This window comes from Eulemur rufifrons, chromosome 7 (assembly GCF_041146395.1).
Source record: "Eulemur rufifrons isolate Redbay chromosome 7, OSU_ERuf_1, whole genome shotgun sequence".
Taxonomy (NCBI): Eukaryota; Metazoa; Chordata; class Mammalia; order Primates; family Lemuridae; genus Eulemur; species Eulemur rufifrons.
In genome coordinates, this window is record NC_090989.1 from 134036248 (window position 1) to 134048851 (window position 12604).

At 35.5% G+C, this 12604-nt stretch overlaps 1 protein-coding gene across 3 annotated transcripts in view; it reads right to left on the reverse strand.

Moving 5' to 3' along the window:
* Positions 1–383: 383 nt before the first annotated feature.
* NGLY1 (N-glycanase 1) overlaps positions 384–12604 on the reverse strand; it is a 56784-nt gene continuing 44563 nt past the window's right edge. Inside the window, exons 10-12 of one of the 3 annotated variants that reach the window (XM_069473304.1) lie at positions 9983–10168; positions 1461–1638; positions 384–1097 (exon numbers count right to left, since the gene is read on the reverse strand). In XM_069473304.1, coding sequence (XP_069329405.1) covers positions 922–1097; positions 1461–1638; positions 9983–10168 — 540 coding nt within the window. In that variant the 3' untranslated portion in view covers positions 384–921. The remainder of the gene's footprint in view (positions 1098–1460; positions 1639–9982; positions 10169–12604) is intronic. The other 2 variants (XM_069473305.1, XM_069473306.1) reach the window with 2 other exon arrangements.

The following is a 12604-nucleotide window of genomic DNA, read 5'->3' on the forward strand; positions in this document are numbered from 1 at the left end:
GCAAAACATCACAAAAAGAATTTAGAGGCTTGGGGCTCTTTTTCATCATTGCTTCCTCCACAGTGCTTGCACACAAATGCTTAATTAGTGTTCACTACACTTAATTGGAGAAGTTATATGGAAAACACAAAAAACTCTTGATATACTGTATAAGAGTTACACAGTTTTAAAGTCAAGAATATTTTATTCAAATGAGGTAGATAAAAATACAACTCAAAGGCAAAGCATTTTCAGGTGTCCACATATGGGATTTACAACATATCTTTCAATTTATGCTATTAATGTTAAATGTTTTTCATAACTCATGTCTATTCAAGTGGTTTTCAATAGTTAGCAAACTTAATAGAGATTTTTATTTAGTCAAAGTAACCACGAAAAAGATATAAGGCAAAATAATTCATTTTATTTCTTAAATGCCTACATATTTACAATCATAAAAACTTTCATGCATTATATAACTTATGAGATACTATACTTTCATATATTAAAAATTAAAAATCTTAGGAAAATCTAATTCAACCACTTATGAAGAAATTAATGGCTGATCAGAAAATGTCAAATTACTGTTATTAACCTTAGATTTTACCATAATCATGAATAGCATTTAATCGTATTAAATCATGAATACCATCATTTAACTTTTAAAACTATACTTACAGTTTTCAGGTTAAAAGCTCATACTAGGGCAACAAGACTTTACTCCAAATTATAGTCACATATGGAAGAAAGTTTTTAATTCAAGATTTCGTTATGGTTCACAGTATAAAGATATATTTTCCCAAGGGTTACATGATGGATAGCTAGCAAAAGAATATAGCACAGGGTAGTAAACTGCCAACTAAACATGCACTGAACCAACAGACTACTTTAGACCATGGTAAGTCCTTGATTATTGCCAGCTTTTCTGTAATGTTCAGGTTCTCAAAGGTCACTGAATTTTATAATTATCTCCAAACAATTTTCTTCATGGTCATTTAAGCTTTGTCTAAACAGCTGGGTATGTTGCCAAGCAACATCACCATCTCCTCTGCTTAATTCTGCTTCCAAAATAACTTCAGTGGCACCAGAAAAATCATGATAGGAGCGAAGATTTTTATCTGTTGGAGAGGAAAAAAAAATTAACACTTTGCTTTTTATAATTTAAAGAGCATAAAGAGATAGTTTAGAATGCATTTTATATAGATTGACCTGTAGGTTACAATCAACCCTTAAAAAATAAATACAAATTATATTTTATGGAGGAATGCATCCTTTAGAACAAAGAAATGATTTTTCTCCTTGCATTTGCATTTCACAACAGAAAAAATCAGCCTTTCTATTACAATGAGGTTACACAGGCTTTTACTGCAATAGCATCAATAACTCTTGGGTATGAAAAAGAGCTACATCTAAATAAGTACAATTAGTCTTCAGAGTGGTAAATACGTACTTCACAATTAATTTTCTAGTCAGATGCTTACCGCCTGTCAGAGCTACTCGTGCTGTATCAGATTGCAGTTTCCACTGTACTACTCCAGTATGAAAGGTTTGACTACTTGTTCTAATGGAAATGCTATCTACTTTTAGGCCAACTGACCCACATTCAAACTTCCAGGAAATATAAGCAAAAGATGATCCTTCCTTTCGGGCTAAATATACCTATAAAGTGGGGAAAAGAGGGAGAGAAACTGTTAGAAATAATAGCACAGAAAACAAACAGAGTGAAAAGTCTTATCATCACAGGGTACTATGTACAAACTAATTTTTCCCCACTGAAAAGATTCTTACTGGTAACAGTTTTTTCATTTTTTCTTTAGCAATTTTTCCTGTGGCATCTTTTGCTCTGGAAGAAAGGTACTATATGAATGCAGGTACCTTTACTAAGTGCATCTCTAAAGAATTGCATGCTAACCAAATTCTGGTAAATCATATTCGTATAAATTAAAAAGTTTAGCTATTTAAAATGAACCTTAGGATTAAACCTGCTGAAAACGAATCCTGTTAAATGCAACTACTCTTTAATTTATCTTCTCTTCTAAGTCTGGATTTCCATATAAGCTTTCCTAGAGTGAGGTGGGCAATAACCTCTAAATCAAGAAAATATCTCGGCCATTGCTAACTCATAGTTTAAAAGGTAATATCCACAACCACCTCTCTAAATTGTATGCTCCCTGTTCCTTCACCATCAATGCCCCTTACCACTTTCAATGTATACTATTTAAGGCATCCAGATCTACTGGCTGCTTTCCTCTCATATTTTCATCTAAAATCTTCAAGATGTTAACATGAAAACTGACATCCACAGCCTTGGTCTTTCCTAGGTGACTCCACGCAACCATATTCAAACCTCTAAGAATCTGACTCTTCATTTATCCCTTATGCCTAAACTCCCACAGAAATCTATTTATTTCTTTGAAATAAATAAGTCTTGGGGAAAAACTCTTTCCTCACTTATACTGCATTTACCACTATTAGTTATGACTTTAAACTCATCTTAATGCAACCGGCTACCATTGCTCAATTGTAACTGATCTGACCAGATCAATGTTTTTAAAATCTCACTTTCTTCATACCATCTGCCTGGACTAGAACATATAACAAGTACCTGGGGCTTTTGCAATAAGTGTATCCTATTAGCTCTCAAAATCCTCCATACTTTCATCCCACCATGAACTGCCAATACTCCTTTACCTAAATGTAACTATTTTATTTCACATGTACTTGTCTGATCTAACTTAACCAAATCATAAGCTCTCTGGGGGCACAGATTATGGATTCACAAAAGGATTTAGTAAATATTAAGTATTAGAATTTATATATAAACATACATATATTCAATTTAGACTTGATTCTTTTAAAAACATCTAACCCATACTCATTAGCTCAGGGGCTAATAATTGAAAGTACGGTGTAAAACACATTTGCCATGGAAATATCCTACTACATGTACTATTCTCTATTCTAGTCTTTACTCATCAAGTACAAAATCACTGCAAGTATTCCAGTCACCGTCATTTGGCAACCTATATCTATTTTTTTTAATTCCAGCTTAAGTATGCCTATAAATTGACTTTGAAAGATTTTAGAATCAGTGAGTTAGAGGTTATGTAACAACTGAACAATCACTCTCCAAGGAAAATGATTTTAAACTCCTCAGACTAGATATGTATAGCCGACCACTGTTTGTTGCTGACAAATATAGATACAGGCCACTGTCAACTGCTCCACTCGACTTCAGAGCAACCTCACTAGAACATCGTCTGGTGCTCATACGTTCCTCCCACATGCTCTTAGAGCAGTTCATAAGGAAAACCTGGGGCTCAGAATTGTACCAGTGTTCCCTGGGAGTTGTTAGCTTCACCCACCCTAAACTACTGGGCATCTAAGGACTATCCATAGCTTAATTACTGCTTCAAAGGGGTGGCTAGTAAAAAGGGTTATCTGGGAAAGATGAGTCAAACAGTGGGGTAACTGGAAGAAAGAAGGTTGGTAGGAACTAAAGGACCTGGGGAAAGCAATCCTGAGACAGAAATATTACAGATATACTCAAATTTGTGTTTCAGTATATATACTTCAATGTCTGGTGCATTTTCAGAGCTTAGTAGTTTCAAACTCTCCCCAAAAATGTAGGTATAAAATGTGATAAGTTGAAGTCAGATCAGCTCCAAATCTCTAGCTTATTCCAAGAATTGCCTTAATTACACTGTCTAGCTCTGGGTCAGAACTGTGGTTTTAACTATAATAGGAGGTTTATAATAGCTGTTGAACACACCTGAGAGAATTGCTTGTTTAAAGACTTAAATTTTTCAGTCCTAAACGTATCAACTTTTAGGATATTAGAAAGTAAAAGGATAAGATGGGATTGAATTCTTAAATGCTTAAACATTCAAACATATTGTGAGCAAATAAAAGGTCTCTTATGTTAAAGAAACAGTATATGGAGATAAAACAGTCCCTATTTATATTGAAAATTCATATCATCTTTTTCATACCATATATCCTATCAAAGAATCATTTTTAGAGGTGTTTAGAAGTCAACATGAATATATATACTCAGTTTGGTAATTTGAAATGCACCAAAATAGAATTTACATAAAAATCTCTGTGTTCCTACCTATGCATACTACCAATAGAACCAGAAACTATAATTTATTTGGGGGTTGGGGGAATACTTTCTAAGCTTCCAAAGATTTACTGTTTGGTCTAGATAAAAATAAACATTTTATAACTGGTGGTTGTTCCTAACTTCCTGAGTTATCTGAGAGACAAATTTTTGCCTATTGGCTTTTTAAATTCATAGGTTTAATTTACCGTATGCAGTTTTACATGCCCAGTTTTACAATTTGTGGTCTATTAAGACACGAATTGCTATCCGATTTTAGTAGGAGTGCTAGTATTATAAAATCAGAAATCAAAGAGTTTTTCTCCTGTAAAATGAATTCTATATGAATTCTCACCCCTCTCTCACCAGTGACCCACCCTTGCTCCTTTTGGCATGTGTAAGCACATGCAAGCACATATAACCTTTGGGTGAGAACAAAGACCAATGTGTCTATGGCTTAAGGTCTAAGCTGTACTATTTACAATGCATACAAATAGAATTTGTCATTTGGGTTGTAGCTATAACCACTATTTTCAGGACTGAGAACAATTTGTGTGTCAGCTTCTTTATGCATTTCACATTCTACAGAAGATCTTTGCATAAAGATTTTTTGATTACTACATGTCAGGCTGCTATGGTTCCCTGGAGGTTTGGTTTGTACTGCACTGTCTGAAGCAGTTCTTTAGTACACTCTTAAAAATTATCCTTCTACTTAGGCTGCTAAGATTCATTTAAATTAAGTCCACCATGCAGCAGGTACCCGGAAGTCAGTCATCCCTACAGATATCCAGCAGAGCAGTTGTGTTTTAAGGTATTTTAATTCAATGCTGGTAAACCAGTATTATTCATGAATCCTGTTTTTGGTTCTTCCATTTTATCACTGAAACCAAACATGAATCCACTGTCAGTTCCTACTGTGTTTAAATCTTTCTATGCTATACTTCCAATTTATTCCATTTGTAGCCTCTGAGATTACCTCTCTGGAACACCTGTGTCATCATGTCCTTCCCCTGCCTGAACCCTTTCATGGTTTCCTATTACCTAATTGCAAGGTAATCAAAGTCCCTGGGACCTGACAACTGTTAACCTTTCTAGTCTCATTTCCCATTATTCTTCTCCATATTCCCTACAACTTAACTCTTTCCTGAATATATCAGGTATCTTTTACCTCAGTGCTTTTGCAGACGCTATTTTCATGCCCCCAAACCACCTTCCCTTCCACATCCTGTCCTCATACTGAGAAGCTCTCCCTCATGCTCCTCCTCCAAAAGTCCACTCAGATATTACTTCTTCTGCAAGGCCTTTTCTGACTCAGTGTGAAATTATGGGGTGTGTATGTGTGTGTGTATACATATACATACACACTGGTTTCCATCCATGTTTCCTAGCTCATAACTCCCACAGCCTTTGCTATTTCTCCCCAAGGCAGACCAGAGAAACTAAAAATACACTCTAATCTTCGCCCACCTTTCTGTCTTGGAACTGGCCATAAAGAAATTCTCTGACCTACCTTGTTTGACTGTGGGTCATAAAACCCCCATTTCAGAAAGGTTCCTGCCCCATACTCTGGAGGAAGTCATGCTGCACAGAGAAGCCAAAAAGAATCTGAACAGAGAGGCCTTGCTAGGTTTCCCCACTCAGTTTATTAGTATTAGATCATATCCTTTTTGTCCAACCATATTTCTACATGGTTGTCAATCATGCCTATCAATGAAGTCTCCATGAGAGGCCCAAAAGGACAGGGTTTGGAGAGCTCCAAGACTGCTAAACACATGGAAGTCCCTGGAAGGTGACATACCCAGGGAGGGCATGGAAGCTCTGCACCCCTTTCTGCACCTCACTCTATGCATCTCTTCACCTGTATCCTTTTTAAGATCCTTTATAATAAACCAGTCAACATGTTCCCCTGAGCTCTGTGAGCAGATCTAGCAAATTAATTGAACCCAAGGAGGGGTAAGTGGGAGCCCTTATTTATAGTTAGTTGGTCAGAAGCACAGGTAAAACAACTTGGAGCTTCTGATTTGCATCTCAAGGGGGCGGGCAGTCTTGGGGACTAATAAGGCCTTATTAACTTCTGGGATCTGATGCTATCTCCAGGTAGCTAGTGTCAGAAATGAATTGAATTAGAGGACATCTGGCTGGTGTCTGCTGCAGAATTGCTTGTTTGCCTGTTGGTGGGGAAAAAAACCACATAGTGATCATATAGGCCTTCTGTGCTGATTGTCGTTGAGTGAAAGAATAGAAAAAAACACTTGAGTTTTTTTCACTCAGACTCAGGAAGTTAGTGGCTTTTCTGTCTTTCCTCCTGCAGTATCATATACAGATACATATTCTTCTAGCACTTACCCCATGAATTTAAACAGTTAGTCCCTGAGTGTCTTTCTTTTACATTAGTTGATGAGCACCCTGAGGCTTGGTTCTTAATTCAACATTACATCCTGAGTGCCAAATACAAAGTTTGACAATGTGCATGTTTGCTGAATACTAAATAAATTCTTGACATAATGCCATGTACCAAAAAGTGCTAAAATGACTCACTCTAGTGACAAAGAGGATAAAAGTGATAAAAAAAAAAAAATGAAAAGTATCTAAGAGCATCCAAGGGACCCTATGAACAAAGCAGAGTATCTATACTCTTCTACATGGCCCTAGGGTGGTGGCAGAATTTATGCCACATATATTCAATTATTCTTACATTCAATGATCTTTAGTAAACACTTATGTATTAGGCACTATGCCAGGTAAATGAATACTGTGAGTACAAATATGAGCAGAAAAAGACAAGGTCTCTGCCTGAGAAATGATTACAATCTAGTGGGAGAGACACAAATAACCTATTCTCATACATATTTGTTGAATAAATGCCATGAAAGGGAGGTGCAATAAATAAAATATATAAAGAAGGAAATGGATTCAGCCAGCTCGGACCACAAGCAGTAGGGCTTAAACCAAGTACTGAGGACAAGAATAAGTTAATCAAACAAAAAGGAAAGCAAAGGTGGTTCCGTGGAGAAGGCAGAAGGGCACACAGTTGCAATGCAGAGGGCAGGCGATGGCATACTGCAAGGCAAAGCCAGAGGCGGCGGGGCACCGGCCAGACTCTGAAGACACTTGGAGCTTTTTCTTACTCTAAGAGCACCCAGTAACAATTGAAGTTTTGAAACTGTTTCTTTAGCTATAGCACGAAGCACATCTTTGAAAGGACCAGGGAAGATGCAAGGAAACTAGTTAGGAAGTTATTAAAATTGCTTTTATCAAAGTATTATCACTTGCTCCCAAAAAGTGTACTAGTCTTCTTGATTTTTTTTTTATATTCTTTTCAATTCAGACATTACTAAACAATGTATTTGCTAAGCAGTAAAATTTAGTGGTCTTCTGGAGAGTATACCTCTTTGAGAAGATAAGAATCTGTACTAAAAATCTGACAGCAGGATGCAAGTGATTTGTCATGATACTGGGTTGAAGATTAAGTAAAGGTGGGATTGGAAATGGGTTTACTATTCAACAGAGCAAGAAAATCCCTAATTGGGGGCATATTAGTACAGAACCAGGAATCCTGATTCAGATGGAATACACAAGTTTTAATGGCCATTGTTACTTCTGAGTTATCACTCTCTACAAGTATAGTTCACATTCTAGTACTTTTCCTCATTTGAGACTAAATATTATAGCTAGAAATGGATTTACTCAACTTTTAAAAAATGGTACTCTTCATAAAAGTACATCAAGGCATAGCTTTTCTTGAACAGAGGTCTGTTTTCTATTTAATGACCTTTGTATCTCATTTATATTATTTAAATCTTTCTCATACAATACACCCTCTCTGGCCGCAATGTTCTATTTTGAGATCTTAAAACATGCCGTGTATTCCATGCCTTTTTCGTGCTGTTTCCTTGCCTGACGAACACCTACTCATCCTTCAGCGTCCAGCTCAAATGTCGCCTGCTCTGTGGAGCTTTGCCCAACTCCCACAGCCAGAGCTAATTACTCCCACCTCGGTGTTTCCATAGCAATGTGTTGATATCCTTATTATAGCACTCTGCATCGTGGTTAAGATGGCTGTTTATGCTTCAGTTTCCCCTGTTAGATTGTGAGGGCAGGAACAGTCTTTTTATCCATGTAGCTGAGAACAATGCCTGGCACAATAGGCACTCAGCAAATGTTTGCTGATGAACAAATGAGTGTATAAGACAAAGAAGAAATATGCCACAGAGCAGTCCTGTTTCTGAACACATCACATCTTCTGTGACAAGTCATTATTTTCTTCATCATTACTTTCTCTATTAACACTGCTGGTTAGGAAGAAATGCATGATTTTTCTCCAGTTCAGAAAGCACTAGTCCTTGGATAAATAACACATCCAATCCTGCTTTTTGTTCAGAGGGATTTTTAGGCTAAGTATGGTATTCTAGAAGCTGTTCACCCTCTATATATTATCATTTACAAATATACATATCTTGAGTTTTAAATTTTATCTTGTTTTACTTTTTATGCTCTTCTTTAGCTAAAGAAGAAAATTCCAAAATTTATAATTTTAATAATCCTATAAGTTATTCTTGGTTTACTACAAAAGACCCCAACTTTTATTATTAGATAATATAATTTATACTGAATATTTATATATTTAAGTACCAAGATTAAGTTCTAGAATAAAAACTTTTAATTGGGGGGGAGCAGAGATCTTATCTCTGTATGTCTTTTGTACTGATTAACGCCCAGTACAGTGATAGCATACAGTAGATGCTCATAAACACTAGCAGCTGTTAATCTATGACTCACTTTTTAAATCTACCTAATATGTCTTACAAGTGAACAACTTCCCTTCCCACTCAAATATCTTGGCAACTCAACTTTAAAAGCTCCTTATAAGTTAATTAACTCCTATGAAAATCTATCAACAATATGGTGTGATCTACTGAGGTCATATAAATAGCTGAGTTTATTTTTGGTGTGTTTCTAAAAACTAGGGCAGTTTAAAGGAAAGCCTCTTACTTGTTACTGATAACATGACAACAATGTGCAAGTTGGTGTAAGTGAACTACTATGATCCTAGCCTCCATTTACTTATTTATTTTTTCAGGACACAGAGAAGAAATAACCAATATCACTGCTCAATCATTCACATTCTTATGAAATGAGAGCTTGTTAAATGGATAGCTTCTTGGGATTTTGGACTAAATCTATTATACTCCCTAATGGCCTGCATTTAGTAGTCAATCAATACATATTTGTGAAGAAATTAAATAGTAATATACTTTATACATTCATTCAAAAAACAGTCACATGGGGCCGGGCGAGGTGGCTCACGCCTGTAATCCTAGCACTCTGGGAGGCTGAGGCGGGTGGATCGCTCAAGGTCAGGAGTTCGAGACCAGCCTGAGCAAGAGCGAGACCTCTTCTCTACTAAAAATAGAAAGAAATTATCTGGCCAACTAAAATATATATAGAAAAAATTAGCCGGGCATGGTGGCACATGCCTGTAGTCCCAGCTACTCGGGAGGCTGAGGTGGTAGGATCGCTTAAACCCAGGAGTTTGAGGTTGCTGTGAGCTAGGCCGATGCCACGGCACTCACTCTAGCCCGGGCAACAAAGCGAGACTCTGTCTCAAAAAAAAGAAACAAAAAAAAAAACAGTCATATGGATTGGTCATATACTTGATTATTTTTCCCCATGAGAGAATTAAATTCAGCCTCTTTGATGAAAACATACTTCCTTGATATAAATGCAAGAATTTCCAGTGGACTTTTGATTACACATTGGGAATAGGATTTTCTTTTCCAGGTTAAAGGGCTACTAAAAATAATTTTGATGTATCAGTTTTCACATTTTGCACAACTGAAAAATAAAGCTAATCTATATAGTAACAACAAAGGTTTACAACAGTTTCATGCATTAAGTTACCATGTTCCAGTCTGTTTCAACTTTTCTGAATATGGATTCCATTTTCCACACACCATTCTCCCATCCAGAAATGGTTTGATTGTTATTTGAAACTCGAACATAATGATCTTTCACAATATTATAACAAAGGTGGAGCTGTTTAGAAATCTTCTCATTTTCAGAGGGGATAAACAGAGTTTCTCTTCTCTTAAAAAGAAAGCAGAATTAGTTTTTCAACTTTATGGAAGAAGTTTAGAGAAAAAGGAATGAGGAATTACTATGTATAGTGGTAAGAGACTCCTTCAACTTGAAAAGAAAAAATCAGTATTATCGAAAAATTTGGAAAATATTTTACAGGTTATAATATAATCAGCATGATGCTGATGTAGCACCAAACATTACTAGAGAAAAAACAAGAACTATTAGTTCTGACTTATATTTTTGTGATTTTTATGTTCAACGAATTCACTCATTTTTCTTCTTTTCTACCACCAGCAGCATCTCTCACTTGGACTACTTGCAATTGTCTCATAAAGTTCACTCCCAGCTTTCAACCCTTACCTCTCCTATCCATGCTCCACCTGCAATGAAAGCAATTTTTAAAAAAAATGTAAACTGGGACATGTCACTTTCCTGCTTAACTCACTTCACTGACTTCTCACTGTACTTAAATTCCAACTCTTTACCAAGGCTAACAGGGCCCAAAATGATCCCTCCCCTGCCTACTTTTCCAACAATATCTCAGGTTACTCTTCCCTTTCATCTATACATTTCCACCATATTACTTTTCCTTTAGTGTCGTAAAAAGGTCCAGCTGGTTTCTGCCTCAAAACCTTGACATATGCTGCTCCCTGTCTAGAATGCTGTTCTTGCTACTTTCCATATATTTGACTCTTTCTCATTTTCAGCCCTCAACCTAAAGTCATTTCATAAGAGTGTCCTTTTCTGATACCCTAAGCTAGGAGAGTGACTGAGAGGTATAGCTTGAAACAGTCTGCATGTGTAAAATGACTACAAAAGCTCATGTTTTACCTTAAAATTCCAGGCAATTTCTGTATTCTAGTACAAAATAACATCAATGTTTCAAAAAATATTTTAAATCTAAAATTAAGATAAAATTTTTCTTTCTGGAAATGATATCACCAATGTTTCCTTCTTTTTCCAATTGACTGCAAGATTTAATTCCAAAATTTTTTAGAATTAACATTTTTCTATTTACTTTTAAAACAAACACCCATTTCTAAAGGGGAAAATTATTTATTTTCAAATCCATGGCCCTGAAATGGTCCGCAGCAACTGAGAAATTAAAAACATTTCCAAAAAGGAAAACAATTCTGTTATATGACCCAATCTGTATTTTTAAAGTTAATCAATTTATATGCTGTGCAAGAGGTAACACACCCATCTATAAAAAGAAATGAAGACCTAAATAATATCCATGTTTTAAATTGAACACAGCTGTGAATTAAATTGGCTCTTTTTAACTGGCTTCATTTAGATTTATACTTGTAACATGCACTGCATCAGCAGTGATTTGAATTATTTGTTGAATTTAGATCTTGTAATTCTATGGCTGAACCAACACTTCTAACTGCCTGCTACAGATGATGGGATAAATTAAAAAGCAAATATAAGATTTACTAGGGATAATTCATTCCTTTTGGACAAATTCCTTTACTAGAGAAGTGAGTTGCAACAATGGCAAATTTAGAAAAAAGTAGATACAAAACTTTGTTTGGAACTGTTTGATATTGATACTGTGATGGGTTATTTTCTTTCCAAGCATTTTTCATCGCATATCTTCCTAAACCTAGACATTTATGTTAAATACTTTCCAGTAATTCAAATTTAAGCCCCTAAGGGCAAAGGATAGACTATTTTACTTTTTTTAACATATTGACTGCCACACTAGAAAAAAATTTTTTTTCCTTGGGCCCACAGTGTTTCATTACAGAAATAGAATACAAACTTCGAAAACAAAACGATCCTTTTAATTTAATGAAAAACTTGTTATTTCCTATTGTTTTCTGTGTGTGAGTTATATGCAACTTAAAAAATAGTTCACACAGCTCCCAAAGTGAAGAGACATGAGTTACATATGCGTCACAAGGCCCTAACTAACTAGCGTGAGTTAAATACAACTCACATGACAGTTAATGTGTTGAAGTCCATTATAAAACCTAACACGTTGATTTTTACCTAGTCCCTAATTATGAGACGTAACTACAGAAATTATATTTCCATTGTTATTTAATTTTGAGAGATTAATAAAATGATATCTTAAAATAAATTTGATAATATACTCACAATCACACTAAAAAAATTTCTAGCCAATATTAAATGTATGTAAGCATATACGAAGAAATATACACTTTCATCAGTTGAATTACTCAAATTCTTCTTTTTTTTAATAAGCGATGGCTACCAGAGAAGGCGCCTCACCTGCTGAGGGGGGGAGGTGCTGTGGCATGGGGCTGCTCCCCAATTCTGTATTTTCCTCACTGTACTTTATAAAGTTTAAATAAGTTGGGAAAGAAAAGTAAAAAGAGTTCTTCTAAATGCACTAAAATCTCATTTTAAAAAACCTGAACAAGCACTTCAGAAAAGAAGATATCCAAAAATTTAAAGAACAGGTACTCAACT